General features: G+C 38.8%; 1 protein-coding gene across 1 annotated transcript; it reads right to left on the minus strand.

Moving 5' to 3' along the window:
* Positions 1 to 711: 711 nt before the first annotated feature.
* LOC140343064 (uncharacterized) lies at positions 712 to 13,127 on the minus strand. The gene is made up of 6 exons (XM_072429544.1): positions 12,730 to 13,127; positions 8,980 to 9,113; positions 7,838 to 7,968; positions 4,502 to 4,622; positions 3,613 to 3,711; positions 712 to 956 (listed from the first exon to the last, which is right to left on the minus strand). Exons 1-6 carry the CDS (start codon positions 13,025 to 13,027, stop codon positions 819 to 821), a joined length of 921 nt encoding a protein of 306 aa, XP_072285645.1. The 5' UTR covers positions 13,028 to 13,127; the 3' UTR covers positions 712 to 818.
* Positions 13,128 to 18,832: the final 5,705 nt, after the last annotated feature.

Below are 18,832 nucleotides of genomic sequence, written 5' to 3' on the forward strand. Positions count from 1 at the left end.
CTATTGTGATTTGTACATGACAGTTGTGAAAACAAATTCAATAAACTTTGAATAAGAATACACAGTTCTAACTTCAGAGACTTTGATATGTCTGGTGGTAGACCGTGTTCCTGGTCCTTCTCCTTTATAACTTAGAAAACCCTTTCCATATCATAACACGTTGACATCTTCTTCTGCACCAGAAAACCTTGTTCTGGTCCCTTATTTCTCCATGAAAAAGACAGCCATATGTATCATAAGGTAATCAGTTATGCAGACACAATCCTAACCTACTCAGGATTGTCTCTAAACACAACTAAAATACTCCAAATCTTTGTGTTCAGCCTATGGAGAAGGGCACGGGAAGCAAACCTCAGGCTTGGGTTATCAGGACAAAACCAGAACTAATGTTCAGTGGTCAGTACTGTCTGATATGGATCATCACAAGATCTCCTAATTCTGGCAAATTGAAACTTTCATTCTATGTTCAATATGTCACCTTTACTTGTTTCATCATAGGAAATGATTAGCATGTCTCTTAATGAAATACGGAAGGAAAAAAAAGGACTTGGCTGCTCAGGGACAAAGCAGACTGCCTATAGCAGTTATTTCTTTAGATATCCTTACAAACAATACCAATCTGAGAAATGTTTACTTACCATTTTAACTTCATATCAAGACACTGCTGTGACTGTGTGTACTGTGTTTTCCATATATCAGAAAAAAGGATCATTCATTCAATCACTAGCATTTATTGTAGAAAATAGACTTTTCTGTGACATAAAAAATCCTCAACTCAGCCACCCCTAGTATTACCAAATTGAAAGTCCCATAGTTCATTACACGAGGAGGCTGCGGTTAAAGTCATAGGCCACTTTCAGCCTTGTTTTCCCACTTGGCTGGGACCAGTGCTGGAACAGGGACTGGAGATGGTGAGAAGGGCTGAACCCAGTGACGTGGACAGATACGGAGGCCACCTGAAGAAGAAAGAAGCAGTCATATAGGTAATAAACACTAGCTTCTAAACCTAACCACAAAAATAAAAAGGAAAAGATATATAGTGGGTCCCCAAGGGGTATATGTGTAGATAAGGTTGCCCAGCCTACAATTTAAATAGAATTTAGGTAGGAAAATAAAAGGGGAAAGGCTTTTTCTGTGGCAACACTTCAAATAAAAATGTGCTTCACTGAAAAATTAAGCATCCTGTGTTAGACACAATTCACCTGTGGTTGCAATATGGTGGTACAGGTGTTTTACAATATACAATGTGTTTGGGGTCTTATGCCTATTGTCTCATTGACCCGACGCGTTTCGCCACCTGGTTTCTTCAGGGGATTATTTGGAGATTGACATTGTTGGTATTCTTGTGAACAATAAATGTGGAAGAGGTGATCAAATAAAATGGTGCGTACATTGGCTGTCAAGGGGGTTACAGGTTTATTTGTGTTTTTCGTGTTTGGTAATAGAGAGTTACTGGCTGTCAAAGGACAGCAAAAGCGAGCCTATTGGAATTTATCCAGTTTATGATGAAACAAAGGTTTGATAACTTTGCCCTTCTACCTAATTGAATTTTTCATGTCTTCCAGACACAATTGTTTTCCTTGAGGCAATTCACCTTAAATATTCTCCTCCCTTGTTCTTCCCCTTGGAACTATTATAGAAATTGAGCTACTTTATCTTACTCTCTATTACCAAACGAAAAAAAAAAAATAAACCTGTAACCCCCTTGACAGCCAATGCACACACCATTTTAATTTTACCACCTCTTCCACCTTTATCATTCACAAGAATACCAACTAACAATGTCAGTCTCCAAATAATCCCCTGAAGAAGCCAGGTGGCAAAACGTGTCGGGGCAATGAGACAATAAGCAAAAGACCCCAATCACATTGTATACTATTAGAGACCTTTATCACCATATAGCAAGCACAGGTTGACTTTGTATAGCACAGGATACTTAATATTTCAGTAAAGCACATTTTGATTCGAAGTGTTGCCACAAAAAAAACCTTCTTCTTTTCTTTTCCAACCTAAATTCCTCTGTGACTGTAAAACATGCAATATCTTACCAGCCTATACTAAGTAAACCTATAATAATGTTAGATAAGACATTTATTACAGAAATATTATTATTCTTTAAGGGATTTATAAAGGATGCAATAATAATAAAGAAGTAGCATTAACAGATATAATATTAAAGAATGCATTAATGTTTATATAGTGAATGGGCAAAAAACAAGGTATATTTAGTACATATCTGCAATTCATGCAGATTTCCCCATGTTTGTATCCCCAATAAAAAGTAAAGAAATGGTAAGTATCTGGCAAGATTCTACTGTGCTCTTAACTGTTCCGACGGAAAACACATTGGGCCTGATTTATTAAAGATCTCCAAGGCTGGAGAGGATACACTTCTATCAGTGAAGCTGGGTGATCCAGCAAACCTAGAACAGATCTGGTCCAGGATTGAAAACATTTGCTAACAAATAGCAAATGACTTTTAAGAAATCCATTTAAGGTTTGCTGGATCACCCTGCTTTACTAATAAAAGAGTATCTTCTCCAGTCTTGGAGAGCTATAAATCAGGCTTATTGTCTCTGCTGCACTGAAATCCCAGTGTTGTCAACCCTGAAATTCTCCTCTGATAGACTAAAGAACATCTCTCCTAATTTTTTTTTAAGAAAAGTGGAGGTGTTCTGAAGTTCAAGAGGCGAAAACACTTGCTTCGTATTTCAGTGCAGCAAAGACATAGCTGACATCTCTTACAGAAAGTTAAATGCTCACCAATCTCTGTCTAGGATTAATGAGTATTTCTATACTTGTAGTGTTTTTAACAGGACAAAATGTGCAGAAATATTCACACATTGCACAACTTTTTTTTGTTTTACTAGAAATACCTGTGTAGAAAGTACTGACATTCCCATGAAAAACAATCCACATTTCAGCAGTTCAGCAACTGAGCATAACTTTAAGCCTTAGCATTGTTAAAGGATCTATAAATCCCCATGTTGTGTCTAATATGTTGCTGTAGCAGGTAAAGGGTTATCTGAGTCTGGCCTAGGCCTGAGATTAGGTAACCTGTACACTATCTACTTGATTTAGGAAATAATAAATTGTATTTCTTTAGTACTGTTAATGCATGAGACCTAATGATTTTAAAGAACCAGGAAACAAATTACAAGCCAGTATATGTAAAAGAAATTTTGATAACAGTGAGTTATAGTTTTGCGGTTGTTTCAAGAGCTTATCGTAATGTTTGAGATAAAAGTACAGTTGTATATACTTTTCCTATACTAAGCTGACTTGCTATCAGTATATCCATATAAACATTCAGATAACTGTATAGATGATTGTAGATAAGTCTTTCTATACACAACATGGTTGGACTGGGAAAGCAGTTTCAATCTAAGATAATCACACATTATTTTGCTGCTGATTTGCCTTCACTGTCCAGCCAGAGGCTTGGGGCATGGTCACCAACATGTCACTGCTGTCTAGTAGGGCTGTGTATATCTCAGGACTGGGTGGTCAAAAATACTATTATATATATTCATTACTGTTCACACCTACTTAGAATGGTTATGAACAAAGCATTTGAACCTCATGCCTTTTGTTCATGACAATTTGGCTCACCTTCATAAGTTTTAGCTCTCGTCCCAGCCCTGTGCTCATTTTGTGTGGTTGGACTCTCTGTTTAGGAGCTGGAGAGGACCGAGTTCTGTTTGGTGGGACCTATAAAAAATAACGCACGACAAGAGTAAAAACTAGAGAATCCAAAATACTGAATAGATAACTGAAAGATAACATGGATTAACATCATGTCAACCCAAATGCATCTTTTTTTTAAAGTAGCAAAGCAAATAGGTATTCCCCACCCACTTTTTTTCCCACATTCCCCCAGAATCAGTGTACAATCTCCAAACATTTTCCAATAAAATTCACATACTTTATATGCATGAAAATGTATAATTTATGCCTAAAAGTTCTAAGTATTTGTAAAAGTTAATTATTAAAAGACTCTGGCTGCACATTTGGAGTATATTTATCTGAAATGGTAGATATGTCCTCTAGTGTATGTCTCTGTGCATCTTGCCAGTGAAAATGAAGCTACTAAAGCTGTTCAAGTGAACATGGAAATCCCAGTAGACATCTAAGCCAGTGGTCCCCAACCTTTTGGACGTCACAAACTACTAAATTTATGGACTCCAGACCACGCATGCGTGGGGAGCCGTGTGTCACTGAAAGGGGAAGAAACTTCCCCCATAGTGACGTCACTATGCCAGAATCCGCCCATAGCGTGGGTTGTGTCCAGATCCCTCTCCTGACCCCGCTGAGGGGTGCACCGGCCAGAGCCCTGGACCACCAAAATTTTCTCATGGACCACAGGCTGGGGACTGTTGATCTAAGCCCTGGTCCACGGCACACAAAGTGGAAAGGACGATTCTTTAATGCAGATAATGTGAACATTTTTTTCCATCCAGCTCAGGTAAAGATATTTTTCATAAAAATAAAGCAAGTATACCTTATCATTAGGTTTGATGTGCAGGGATGAGAGGTAGGAGCTTCTTAGTTGGGATCCTTCCCATTTATATAGCATATCTGGATCTTGTGTGTGATCAGCTGCTCTGTGATCACACGTGTCTCTACAAGTTAAAAAACACATTCATTTCAACACAAGCAGGAAAAATATAACTTCCAGGAAAGTCAGATTGGACTTTTTTGAGACCCTGTTTCTTATTAGTTTCAGAATGTCCAAAAAGAAACTAAAACACTCCAGTGCCAAGTGTTTGGGTGCTACTGCCACTATAGTTTACAGCAATGTTCATCAAACAGGGTTACTGCAGAGATTGCTGGCGGTTCCTTGGGCAATAAGCAATTTATGCTTCTCGGGTCAGTTTAACTGACGCCAGTGATCCTTCTGGCTATCTGTAAGGATGATATTCCTCCCAATAGCCAGCAATGTAAGCTGGTGTACTTTTGCCTGTACCTTTATAATCTGATCATTGAAAAACATTAAATTTGTCCTGATTTGTTTGTTTTTTTCATAATAGGTGTTTTCTCATGCCTTTCAAACAATTATGTATTTTTTTTTTATCTGAAATTTGAATTGCGTTGTTTTCTATAAGGGTTTTTTTTTTATATAAGTGTAATTGGTTTCAATCAGTCAGCTGACATACAAACGTCCATCGTGAGCAAGAGCCATAATTCACAACCACTGTAACACTGCAAAGTGGGAAGTAAAACCCTGCTGTGAAAAGGAACATGATTTCCTCTATTTACACATGTTAAATCATACATAGTAAAAACAAATGTTTAAAAATTTGCATGCATTAAGAACCATATTTCCATGAAGCTGATCTTTTGTATCTGTAAACCTAAAACTACATTTTGTTGCATTTTAAAATCAGGCAAAAATGGAGGTTAAGTTGTAATCAGGAAACCTGTTAATAGTAAGGTTGGAGTTAGGCTTGAGGTCAAAAGTTAAGAGGTTAAAGCAGAACAATAAAGCAGACCTATCACCACAATTTATACTTTATATAAAAGTGTAAATAACCCTTTTTATATAATAGGAAAAATGTGCTTGTTTTGTTTTCTTGTTTTTTTTAAATGCCTTAAAAAAAAAGGCTAAGACTCTTTCTTTACCACCGGAGGTAAAGACTGAATGGGAGGACAGAGCCTTCTGAAATACAAATACGTAACATAACCCAATAGGCTTCCGGCTGCTCCTGCTGCGCATGCCCAAGATGACCTTTTTCAGTCATTGAAAAAGAAGGTGCTAATCTCATGTATGTGCAGGTGGGACCGAGTGGCATAGGCAGAAACAACAAGAAGGAAGAAAATGGCAGCACCCGCAACCCTTCCTCAGAGACGAAGGAGAATTTCAGCATGGCACAGGACCAAATCGATGACGGCTCTGGAGGAATTGAGGGCTCTGTGGATGTAAAGGTAAGTGATGTTTATTTATTTTATGTTTAGTTCCACTTTCATTTTTTTTTTCTTGTTTAAATGCGTTTTTATATATATATATTTTATGTGTTTTTTTTATAGAACAATTGTATAATATTAACATAACAAAAATAAAAGGGTAAGAACAAGACAATACAATAACAATATCAACAGGGGGGACAGTTTCACATTCTTATGAGATAGTCCAGAAAAAAAGAGGAGGAGGCTGATATTTTCGAAGAGGTTTATAGATTTGAATGCTAAATCTGTAGTGATGGTCTTGGCACTTCACGTAGTAGAGAATTCTCAGGGTTAACCCTATCAGAGACCACAAACAAAACATTTTATGAGGAGATGCAATGTGGAATAATCATATCCAATATACATTACATACAATAGGTACTTCAATTCTATTCCAGTCTATAAATGTCTGACCTAATGGCTCCTTCATGGGGAAACCTCATACTCATACTACCAATTTTTATAATAAAGAAAAGCGTATGTAAATCTGTAACTATCAGGGAGAATGTGATACTTTACAATTGGGTGAAACATAAACCTTAGGGGAGAGATGTGGGTGGAAAAAGATTAGTAAAAAGTAGAAGGGAGAAGTCTGGATCTGAGGCCCAACTAGAAGACGGCATCCCCATCCACTGATGCCCCGTTACATGCATATGAATTAGGATTCACACGTCAAATATACGAAGATGAGAGATTATGTACATATCCCAAGGAGCCCAGATTGTGTTAAACTTGTCTGGGCAATCATACATCTAGGCTGTCAACAGTTTCATGAGTTGCACATCTTTGATGCAATTAAACAAGGCTGAGTGTGTCGGGTGCGATCCCCACTTCCAATGTTTCGCAATCAGGCATCTAACTGCAGTTATTATATTAGCTATTAAACGTTTGCTATGTTTGGAGAGTTGACAAACAGGGAGCCCGAGTAGATGGGTCAACAAATCCAAAGTAATGGATATCCCAAACCTCTCTTTCAGGAAGTCATTACCATTCACCAGTAGGGAGCGATACGTGGCCATGACCAGAAGATGTGATGTAGGGTACCCATAACGGAGTTGCACCTCCAGCAGAGGTTACTTGTGGTGGGGTATATCTTGTGTAGTAGCTCTGGAGTAGGGTACCGCTGCATTAGGATCCTATATGTATTTTCCTTGTATACGGTGCGGAAGGAGCTTTATTGGGTTTGATGCCAGCTAATTTTCCACAGATCAAGTGGGAGCTCTCTGCCCAAGACCCATTCCCACCTCTGCATATCGCTATGTTTCGCTATAGGGAAGACTGACTGTTTGTAGGATTATTTAAATTCCGGATATCAGTCCCCTTTGTGAGGGTCTTCCCATACAAATTCTTTCAAAAGAAAACATTGGGGGTGGAGAAGACTAAGTCTTTCATATCATGTCAGGGCATAGTGCCTGATCTGTAGGTAGCTTTAGAGTGGTGTAGTAGGAGTTTCATATTTCTACTGGATTTCCTGTAATGACACGAGTCTATGGGTGCAGGGGTTGATTATCTGTCTAAAGTGGAAAAGTAGGCTTTCATGCCACGGGCCTGCCATATGGCAAGTTCCACTTTGATTTTTGATCAAGCAGGGCTTTGTTGAAGGAAGGGACAGGCGATTAAACCAGGCAGGAGATATATATGAAGGCTGCCATTGCTTTCCTCTTTCCAAAAAAGCTACTTGGTTGTTATACATACAATGAATATCAACAGGGCCTGGTCACACTGCATGGAGGTTTCCTGGGAAAGAATCAACATACAACATTTTACGCAGTGGATAATATTTACTTATTCAAGTCAATGGAATAGGTGCCTACAAACCCACACATTAATATGTGCTATAAAAGCAGGGTATATATATTTCTAACTAAATCATAACACAGATACTTCTTACCTGGGATGTCTCTGCCTGTGCCCCTGCAATCCCATATCATGTAATAATGACTCCAGTGGTTTTATGTCTTCTTCTGTATGTGGAAGTGATATTTGAGGAAAGCAGTGTTCAAATATGTGTCCAACGCTGCTCTAAAACGTGCAAAACAAGAGAAAACCATTACTGTGTAACCAATATTATGCTTGTACGTCAGAATGCGGTACATACACAAAGTCCTCCGAGTATAGGGTGAGCTTTTATTTTCTACAGACTGAAAAAGGATTAGAGACAAACTTATCAATACATAATTTATAAGTAATTTAAAAAAGTGAAGCAAGAAAGGTATCTGCTGGTATCAATCTTGTCTAGTGTAAGTGCTTAGGTACATTAGGAAATTGATACTTTTGGAGGTGTCTATCTTTTAAGCACCTGTAACTCTCACTGACTCCTACCTATAATATCCATGTCACTTTAGGACCCAGTATTGACATAGAGGTCAGCAGAAGGAACTGGTGAGTGCTGTGGGGGACCCAAAATACCAAAAATTCTGGATATCAGTGAGTGATTTTATTGTGAAGCTCAAGTACTGTTGTATGAAACAACAGCATATAAATTTCAAAACGCTTCTCTGCAGACTTCTTCCTGCAGACTTCTTCCTGCATTTGTTCTGTAGATACTGAGACAAAAATTTGCAGTAACTTCCTTATGAGTGCTTAGTGGGATCTGCCTGCAATAGTAACACATCAGTTCCATCATCCAGCAATGCAAATTCATGGCTGTTCTAATGAGCAAAATTGTTGAATGTTAACCCTCCGCACTCCTGTCTCTGATCCACATGGATTTACATCACTGTATGATGTGATTGAATTAATGGGAATGAAAATTTATTTAAATTGTTCCAATTCCTCTAGATACAAGGATAGATATCTGGTGTCTCTTTTGTGAAAAAAGTGCTTCAGATTCCATGCTAAGCTCCCAACAAATTTCCAGACAAAATGTGGGAAAGCAGCCCTGTCCCCTAACGTTGGGACACTGAATGTTACGGGAAGTCATGGGCGTTGTTTGGCAAACATCTAAGAATGTTTAGTTCACAAGCTAAACAGAGACATATGGTCACAGCACTAATTACAAAATTTAAATTTTATATATTGATCTAGGCTCACTTTTTGTGGAGAATGTTCTCTTGTACAGAGAGTTGTACTACTTTCACACCACCAGCGGCCACCACATTGTGTTAAAAGTCCCTCTTCATCATTGCTATGTGAATCTTCGACGCCTGTAAAGGCCACCCAACTGTCTGTGAACAAAGAAAGGAAACAATGATTAATAAACATTTATTATTTGTGCTGGTCATGTACTTGTTTTGTTTTTTTGGGATAGGTTGGATATTTGTTTGCAGCAGCTCAAAGCTTACACATTTCTACAGCAGTGGTCTGTAAGCTTTGGTCCAATGGTTGCTGTATTGTATCCTACAATGAGAACTAACTAGGTGTACTATATTTTATTTTGATCACTAACATGTGCACCATTTCTTCCATTTACAGAAGGGAACCATTTGTTCCACTAACAAAGGAGCATGAATTAATCCGATGACACGGAAATAATTTCCCCCAGTGACAAAGAGGGACCAATATACACAGGATACAGAACCATCATTCCCCCTACTGAGGCATCAAAACTCCCAAAGACATAAGGGTGTCATTGAACCCCACCAACAGAGGGGCATTATGACCTATGTCATAATATCATTATGACCACTGACACGGAAGCACAATTTGTTTAACTGACACATAGGCACCATTACTATTTCCTGATGATGCCTGTAAAGTTCCAACTGTGAAGTCATCAAGAGGTGCATCAATATCGAACCTTCTCACTGAACAAAAATCCCCGGGAGGACATTACCATTGACACAAGCGAGCTATTCATTCAGCTGAATGGGGAGAACTATACCTACTGGCTTCAGAGAGGTGCCATTTCTTCCCCAACCACTGATTTACCATTACTTCTACTGGAATCCCCTGACTGACACAAGGGGCCTGATTTATGAAAGGCTGGAGAGGATACACTTTGATCAGTAAAGGTGGGAGATCCAGCAAACCTGGAATGGTTTGCCTAAAAGTAATTTGGACCAGATCCATTCCAGGTTTGGTGGGTAACTCAGGTTCACTGATGAAAGTGTATCCTCCTCAGTCTTGGAGAGCTTTCATAAATCAGGCCCAGTGACACAATTTGTTCCCCATGAAGGGGAGAATAATTCCTTTCACTGGGAACCAAGCATTCAACCAACAGATGGGTGCAATACCTTTAACTTAACAGAGGAGCGCCATTCCTTCCACTGACACAGTGGCACTATTGCCCCACTAGCACAGGGACAACATTCCACCAACACCAGGGCATCATTGCTCCTTCTACCAAAGGGGTGCTATTCCTTCCACTGATAGGTGGGATACCAATACCTTTACTGACAGAGGGGTACCATTCTGAGCACTGACACAGGAGCATATGTTACTTCCACTAACATAGCCGGACTTAATCTTACTGACCACCGATGAATATTGTTTGCTCCTGCTGACTACAAACGTGACATTTTGTACCCCCACTAATTATCGATTAGGCAGGGGGGGACCTATTTCCACTGACCACCAATGCCAGAGCATTACTTTACTCCAACTGACCAGTCTGGCCCCCAAACAATATGTTAGCCAGTGAATTTAGGCTACGTACACACGTGCAATCTTTGTCATTGGAAACAAACGATTAACGACTGATCATTCTAAAATCGTTAACAAAAAAAGTGCACAATGACGCAGATGAACGAGCAATGACGCTGAAAATGAACAACCATCCTGACGGATCCGTTTGAGCAGCATTCGTTCGCTATCTATCCTGTACACGTCACTTCCTGCATCGTTCAAACAATCTTATCTATAGTGTGAACATTTTTGGTGGATTTTTATATTTGTACAAAATCATGCACTATACAATTCTTCAAAATAATCACAAATAATCGTTGATGTGTCGTTAGTCATTCGTTTTCCAATGACAATTCTTGCACATGTGTACCTAGTCTAAGCATTTAATTTTTAAATAAGGAAATTGGGGACCCCAGTTCTACAGCATGCACTGAACGTTGTACTTGCACACAAGTGAATGTAGCAATAAAACAACCCATGGGAAAAGATGAGCTGGAGGAAGCCAAAAGGCAATATTTGTGTCTAGTCCTTTGCCCTTTGTCTATTTTGGGCACAAATTTCTTCACAAGTTCATGCCTTAAGTCTATAAGCTGGTGAGGAAGCAAGGGTGGACATTTTATTAAGCACAAAAAGCAAGCACTATAGTATAAAATATGTTTTTTATAGCTCCAACTGGAAACCAAGTAAGCTAAGTATCTGCCATATGGGAACATATGGGATTATTCTGAAACACTTTCATTGTACCCCTTTAAACACCTGTATGATGTATTAAACATTATTACAAAAAGTACTACAGTTCCTTTACGGTACAACACAACAACACAAAGCACATTTTTTTCTTGCCTAAGGAGACCATAAGTGTAAAAGTTAGGTAGCTTTAGTCTGCATTTAGCAGCATAATGTGAAGAAATACACTAGGTAGCAAGTGTTTTCTCAAAAATAAACCTGAATAATGATGGATTGCAGATGTTAAACTGGACTAAGGGAGTTGTTTCCTTCATAAATAGATAACATCATCGGTTTCTAATAGATAACATTTTTGAGTATCATACAGCAGCACAACATGTTATTCTATATACACAATAACACAAACAGGCCAGTGTAACCTCCAGCTCAGAAATTTCTATCCTGATTATAGAGGATTAAGAGGCCAAACTGCAGGATTTGTATATGCAGTACATTGTTACTAAAGGGGAAATTTGAGGAAGTGTTCAACTGCTGCTGCCAAAAAATTGCAAAATATGTTGGTGTTTCCATGATCGTGTTTGATGAACTTCTGGATCTAGAATGCTACCACCATAGGCTGGAAACATGTTACCAAAATCAGAACCTTAATAGAACATCTAATGGGATATTTTCAGAGTGGAGCACTTTTTGGGCAGAGGAAAGCCCAATTTATTGGCCCATTATTAGAAACTTCTCCCCCAAAAGCCACTTTTTTTTGTAGAAATCAATTCATATTTTTATTACCAGGACTCTGCTGGTTGAATTCATGTCAAAACAACACCATCAGAACCTAATAGATCAAGAGCCCGGACCACATGACCAGAACCAATGATGTTGTAACAATAGCTAATACTGTGTAACCACAATGTCATCGCCAGACCCAAAGCCATATCATGCAATCTGAAACTGGATTACCAAAGACTGGATTAAATAATCAGAACCAAAATAATTGGATTCAGTGCTGAAATGATATAGAATGTAATGTTCAAAAAAGCTCAATCATATCACCAGAGCCAAACCATGCAAGCTAGAACCTTGTGTAACCAAAGATCAGAACCATATTACCAGAACCTATGGTACAAGGCCAAAATGATATTACATAAGGCCAGAGTCATGCAGACAAATGGAGGCATGATTCTTGAGGCAGAACCATGTAAACAGAAGTCTGTTACTAGCGTTCAGACCTTGTTACCAGAGACCAGAACCACATTATCGGGATTAGAACTTTTATATTAAAGCTAGAATAATGTTACCTAAGGCCATAACCATATTATATTATCGGAATTCTGTTACCGGAGCTAAAATTATATTACCCAAGGCCTGAGCTATGTTTTCCTTTGTATGATAACAGGGTAAATAGGGAGTAGTAGTTCCTCCCCGAATAGAGGCCAGAAGCGTATCTATTTCTATGTCTATTATATATAAATAGAGATGTATATAATGCAGACAATGATATTTATCGGAGAGATGCATGAGTAGGTGGGTTCTTACCATCAGGCTGGCATTCGTGCAAACCCCTTGAGAACCATTCACCCTCTTCCTCTCCATCATTTGGCTGTGTGCCTTGAAATTCACCCCAAAGCACTGTGGACCCTTCTGTCCTTGTCACCTCTTCCTCTGTCTCCAGCCGCTCATTTCCAGCTACATCTTCGATTCCTAGCGAAGACTCCTCCATGACACTGGCAGCCAATATGTCGACTGGGTCTTTGGCATCGGATGCCATAATGTGTCTGACAGTCGTGTTCGTTCTTTTACATGGGGTCTTTTGTGACCCCGAAAACGTCCTCATTCGCTCCGGCTCAGCTGATCTTCCTCACAGCAAGCAGCTGAGCTTACGCCGCATTCAGCTTTCTCCCCCCTCCCTCCATTTTTCTGCGCACCCTCACCGCTCTTTGCCTCTCCAAGGAGAAAAGATGTTTTCTCACATTCTCACAAAAGCAGCACCGCCACCTAGCAACTCAGCCAATTAGCATCATTCTCTGCATGCAGGAGCGGCAAACATAGCTACACGCTGCATGTCTATAGAGATTCATGAGCTGTCATTAAACATTAAAACATCAACACGAGCCATTTCACTCTGCAACTTTATTAGCCACAATCCCTATTAATTTTATTATGCTCTCATAAACGGGGGTTAAGGAATCATTGTGCCTTGTTCGGCACCTCAAACAAATGCACAAGACGCAACAATAGTCAGGTCACATACACAGCAGTATCTGTGGTTTGTATGCATTGTTCTAAATATGCAGCATTTGTCTAGATGTGTGCAGTTATATGTACTGTCCAGTGCTGTATATCTGATACAATACATGTCACAACTGAATAACAAAACTGCATGGAAGTAGTCTTTAATGTATACTTTCTAGTGATCTTTTTAATCCTAAAAATGGTTTTCAGCATCAATTGAAGTGATTTTGGCACTGCGCACAAATAAAATAAAAAATTAAAATAACATGGGCCCGATTTATTAAAGCTCTCCAAGGCTGGAGAGGATACACTTTCATCAGTGAACCTGGGTCATCCAGCTAACATGAAATGGATCAGGTCCAGGATTGAAAACATTTGCTAACAAATATCAAATGACTTTTAGGACATTTATTTCAGGTTTGCTGGATCACCCAACTTCACTGATGAAAGTGTATCCTCTCCAGCCTTGGAGAGCTTTATTAAATCAGATCCAATGTTTGTTCAAACGTCCTCAGCCTGTGTTTTATCCCTTTAAAATTAATTTAAAAATTCATGCCATATTTTGCAATTTGGGAGTCATTTATTAGTACTTTGCCTACACTCACCAGGGAAAAGGTTGCACAATCTTCTCAAATGACATCATGATACACATCTGGATTGTTTGTCGGTGACCCTCTGCTTCATACTGGGGATTTTAGATAACCTAGACCCGTCTGGAACTCCTGGGACACCGCCCTTGGAGACCCAAAGCATCAGAACCAACATGAACCTTAAACTGTTCCTCTTTTCTATGTTTTCCTTTTTTTAAGTAGTATGATGATGTGATTTTCTTTTTAAGTAGTATCAGTAGTATGATTTCTACATTGTTACTCTTTGCTGATAGTTATCACTTTCTTTTTATTCTTTTTGGATATTTATTATCCTCAAATGAAATCAAATATTTTTTAAAAATCATGCCGAAATGCAGTCTGGTCCTGCTATGGGCTTTTGCTACATTACCCATCCACTACCGCTCTTAGGGCTTTATTTAGAAAACAAGGAATCTGACATTCCTGGTGGGAATCAATTAATGGAAGATTCCCATGAGGGAATGTTTGAGGGAATGTCTGTTTCTCAGTTTTATAAATAGAGCCCTTATATTACTACAACATAAAGTATAATCATTCTGTAGCACAAGATTAGAATTGGGAAGGCTCTTTGAGTCAGCATATGAAGTGTGCAAAGGGAGCATATTTTTGTCCTTTCCCTTTTGTTTTTTTTGCAGTTATTAAACAAATATAAAAAACACTAAATAGAAGGGCGTACATGGTCAGGGTTTACACAAAAAGTAGCACGAGCAACGCATAAATCTACCCTTAGTTGAATGTTCAACACCCCTCCCCATTTATTTTGTATAGAACAGGTAAGTTTTAAGACCCCCTATCCTTTGTGAACATCTAGTTACAGCAACATCCCTTTAGTTAAACTCTGGGAACCCCGACAGATCCCCTACTGCCTCTCTCTCCCCCGCTTTGTTCCTTGCTTTTATCCTCCTCCGCTCCCCACCTCCCTTTTCTTTCCCTCTCTCCCCCACTTTTTTCAACCTCTTTATTTCATAGTCATCTATTTGCCTGCTTCTATTACTGACTCTATATTAGATCATTGTAGCTCAGCATAGCACTAATCGCTTTTAATACCAACATGACAGTTCTCATACTCTGATTTTACTACCTACCTTGTTGTCCTCTGACTCTAATTGTTTATGTCAGCGGTCGCCAAGCTTTCGGACCTCACAGACCACTAAAGTCCTGCGGATCATTAATATGAATTATTTTAAAAAGATAAAAACACTTGTAAAATAATGATCTTCCTAATGGTGTCTGATGAGGACTGTGGAGGCTCTGATGCATTAATCAGCTCACGGTTATGTGAAGTATTACTATTGTTATTATTATCATTAGTTGTATTATCTTTGGTATTACTAAAGAAATGTAAAATATTTGTTTGCTTTTCTTCGCTTATTATGGGTTTATTTCATTCCAACCTAAGACCAAACAAGAAATGATACAGTTAAAGAAATGAACAGTTAAAGAAAATACACAGTTAAGGTCATACTTACCTAAAAGATCATCTGAGAAATAAACAAATAAAATAGATGAGAAACGGTTCAGGTCCCTGAAGTATCGTATCTGATAGATAACATAACAACATTGAATTCACTGGAAAATTTACACAATCTAATAATCATATGATCAGATTGGAATATGGGTCAGTACTACAAAGCAGTCATTGTGGCATGGCTCTGAAATTCGTATATATAAATACTGGATAATACCACTGTTATTCGGCCCTCCCCTCAGGCACGCTGTCTTGGTGTCACCTTTGATTCTGCCCTCTCATTTACCCCCCATATTCAGAACATTTCCAGGTCCAGTCACTTTCACCTACGCAACATCTCCAAAATCCGCCCCTACCTGTCCCCTGAGACCACCAAACTCCTTGTACACGCTCTTATCATCTCTCGTCTGGACTACTGTAACCTCTTCCTCTCTGGTATTCCACTAACCCGACTCTCTCCTCTACAATCTATTATGAATGCTGCAGCCAGACTCATCCATCCTTCCCTCCGCTCCTCCTCCGCTGCATCTCTTTGTAGTTCTCTTCATTGGCTTCCATTTCACCTTAGAATCAAATTTAAGCTCCTGTGCTTTGCCTTCAAATCCCTCCACAGTTATTGTCCCACTTACATTTCTGACTTGGTAAAAAAATACTCCCCTTGCCGCTCTCTCCGCTCCTCCAATGACCTACTACTGACTTCCTCACTCATAACCTCATCACACACATGGCCCCAAGACTTTTCTAGAGCTGCCCCAACTCTCTGGAATGGTCTTCCTCATCCTATTCAGCTTGCTCATACTTTCTGCTCATTTAAAAGAGCATTCAAAACCCATTTTTTCTTGCTTTAACTTGCCTACCCATCTTCTTCTGTCTTTTGAAACCATCACTACTTCCCAACACTATATATCTCCCCTCCTATTGTGTGCTGCTTCCCCCACCTACTAGATTGTAAGCTCTTCAGTCCTCTCCTCCTGTATCACTGTCTGTATTAGTCTGTCTTTTGCAACCCCGCATTTATTGTACAGCACTGCATAATATGTTGGCTATATATAAATCCTGTTTATTAATAATAGTAGTAATAATAATAATAATTATGTATGTATTAGTGCAACCCCCCCCCCAAAAAAAAAAAAAAATGCTTAGTATTTGCTCTCAATCTTGCTTTTTGTCTGCTTTTAACTACCATGCTCTGTGTGCACAATGGGCCACCAGGGTATAAATAAAATGATCTGCACTGTCCACCTATTTTCTTTAAATAGGGATTTTGTGAAGACCCATCAATGCCCTGTTGTAGTAAGGTAATTCAAAACAGTATCATAATATTATTATTATTATTATTATTAATAATATTACTAATAAACAGTATTTATATAGCACCAATATATTACGCAGCGCTGTACATTTATAGGTTCAATTAATAACAAATCCTAATAAACTCTCTCTGATCAAACACTGACAATAAAAACACGTGAACCTGGAAGTTTTACACCAGTAAATGTTTGGTGAATTTCAGATTCACTGCTTCAAAAAACAGACCCAATTGCAACAAAATATTTTTTGGCTTTTTATTAATTCAGATAGTGACATCTAGTGGAGGAGATCATCCAATGCGGCTAAATGATTTGTGTGGAATCCAAAAACACAATCCTGCCAACCTACAGGGATTATATGTTTCCATTCAGATTTCCACGGAATCACAAAATTTTCCATTTCAGTGTAGTTAGAAGTTTTCCGGGGATAATATCTGTCCCTACATTCTTTATAAAGTGCACACAAACTTTGCAAACTTGCAATTTTAGCACCAAATTTGTTGTTTTTGTGTGACTTGTTTTATTGCTGGGTGAAAATGTAAATGCTAGTTCATGTTTTTTGTATTTTAATAGGAAAAAACAAACTCACTGTCATCAAATAATATTGTATGCACTTTGGATACTACAATATATTTCCTAGATTGTAAGCTCTTCGGGGCAGGGTCCTCTCCTCCTGTGTCACTGTCCGTGTCTGTCTGTCATTTGCAACCCCTTTTTAATCTACAGCGCTGCGTGATATGTTGGCGCTATATAAATCCTGTTTATTAATAATAATAATAATAATAATAATAATAATAATCATATTTATTTTTACAAAATTCTTGGCTAAATATGGGCCCTATGGTTAGGAATAGCATTAGGGATGTACATGCATTAGGCCTAATTTATTAAAGTTCTTCAAAACTGCAGAAGATAGAGTATCATGGAAGAAACCTGGGTGATTCAGCAAACCTGGAATGGATTTTTAAAAAAATCATTCAGTTTTAACTGACGTGTTTTCAATCCTAGACCGGATTCATTCCAGGTTTGCTGAATCACCAAGGTTCACCTATGATAGCCTAACTTCTCCAGTCTTGGAGAGATTTATTAAATCAGGACCATTATCTAAGGAATATTAAAACAATAAATATAGTGAAGAACAATTAAAACCCCTAGATTGTGACCATGCTTCTGAGCCTTTCATTTCTATAAAATATCTGTACTGCTAGTAGGTCTCGTAGACTGTAAGCTCTTCAGGGCAGGGTCCTCTCCTCCTCCTGTGTCACTGTCTGTATTCATTTATCATTTACAACCCCTATTTAATGTACAGCGCTGCATAATATGTTGGTGCTTTATAAATCCTGTTTATTATTATTATTATTAATTATTATAGGGTTTGTCCCATAGAAATGTATTACTCTGTGGCACTCCACACAACAAGAACTAGAGCCAGCCAGACTTCTATATTACAATAGGTGCATGGTAGGACCACATGGTGAACAATGGTGGATAAAGACGGCTTAGTACGTACAATCGGGATTATTATATCATGGAGCTGTCATTGAATCCAGTGGCACGTGATATAGGAATGTCGTATTTGCATGTATAATGTGGTGACTAACAGCAAACAGGCTGTACCTGACCCTTGCACTGCCAGGCCCGTGTCACCCTCCTCTCTGACATGTATAGATCAGGAAAAACCAGAACACCAAGCACACATGTGTGGAAGGGACAAGCATGGGGGAATCGTGTCACACATGGGTGTCAGAGGGAGGAGTGAAGAGAACCCTATGCTGGTGTCATTGCCAGGTAAAGTACCCCATTATTAGTGTCAACAGGAGGAATAATGCCCCATCAGGGGTATCAATGGGAGGAAGAATGCCCCATCAGGGGTATCAATGGGAGGAAGAATGCCCCATCAGTGGGAGGATCAATGCCCCATCAGTGGGAGGATCAATGCCCCATCAGTGGTATCAGTGATAGGAATAATGCCCCATCAGTGGTATCAATGGGAGGAATAA

Source organism: Pyxicephalus adspersus, chromosome Z (genome assembly GCF_032062135.1).
Source record: "Pyxicephalus adspersus chromosome Z, UCB_Pads_2.0, whole genome shotgun sequence".
Lineage (NCBI taxonomy): Eukaryota > Metazoa > Chordata > Amphibia > Anura > Pyxicephalidae > Pyxicephalus > Pyxicephalus adspersus.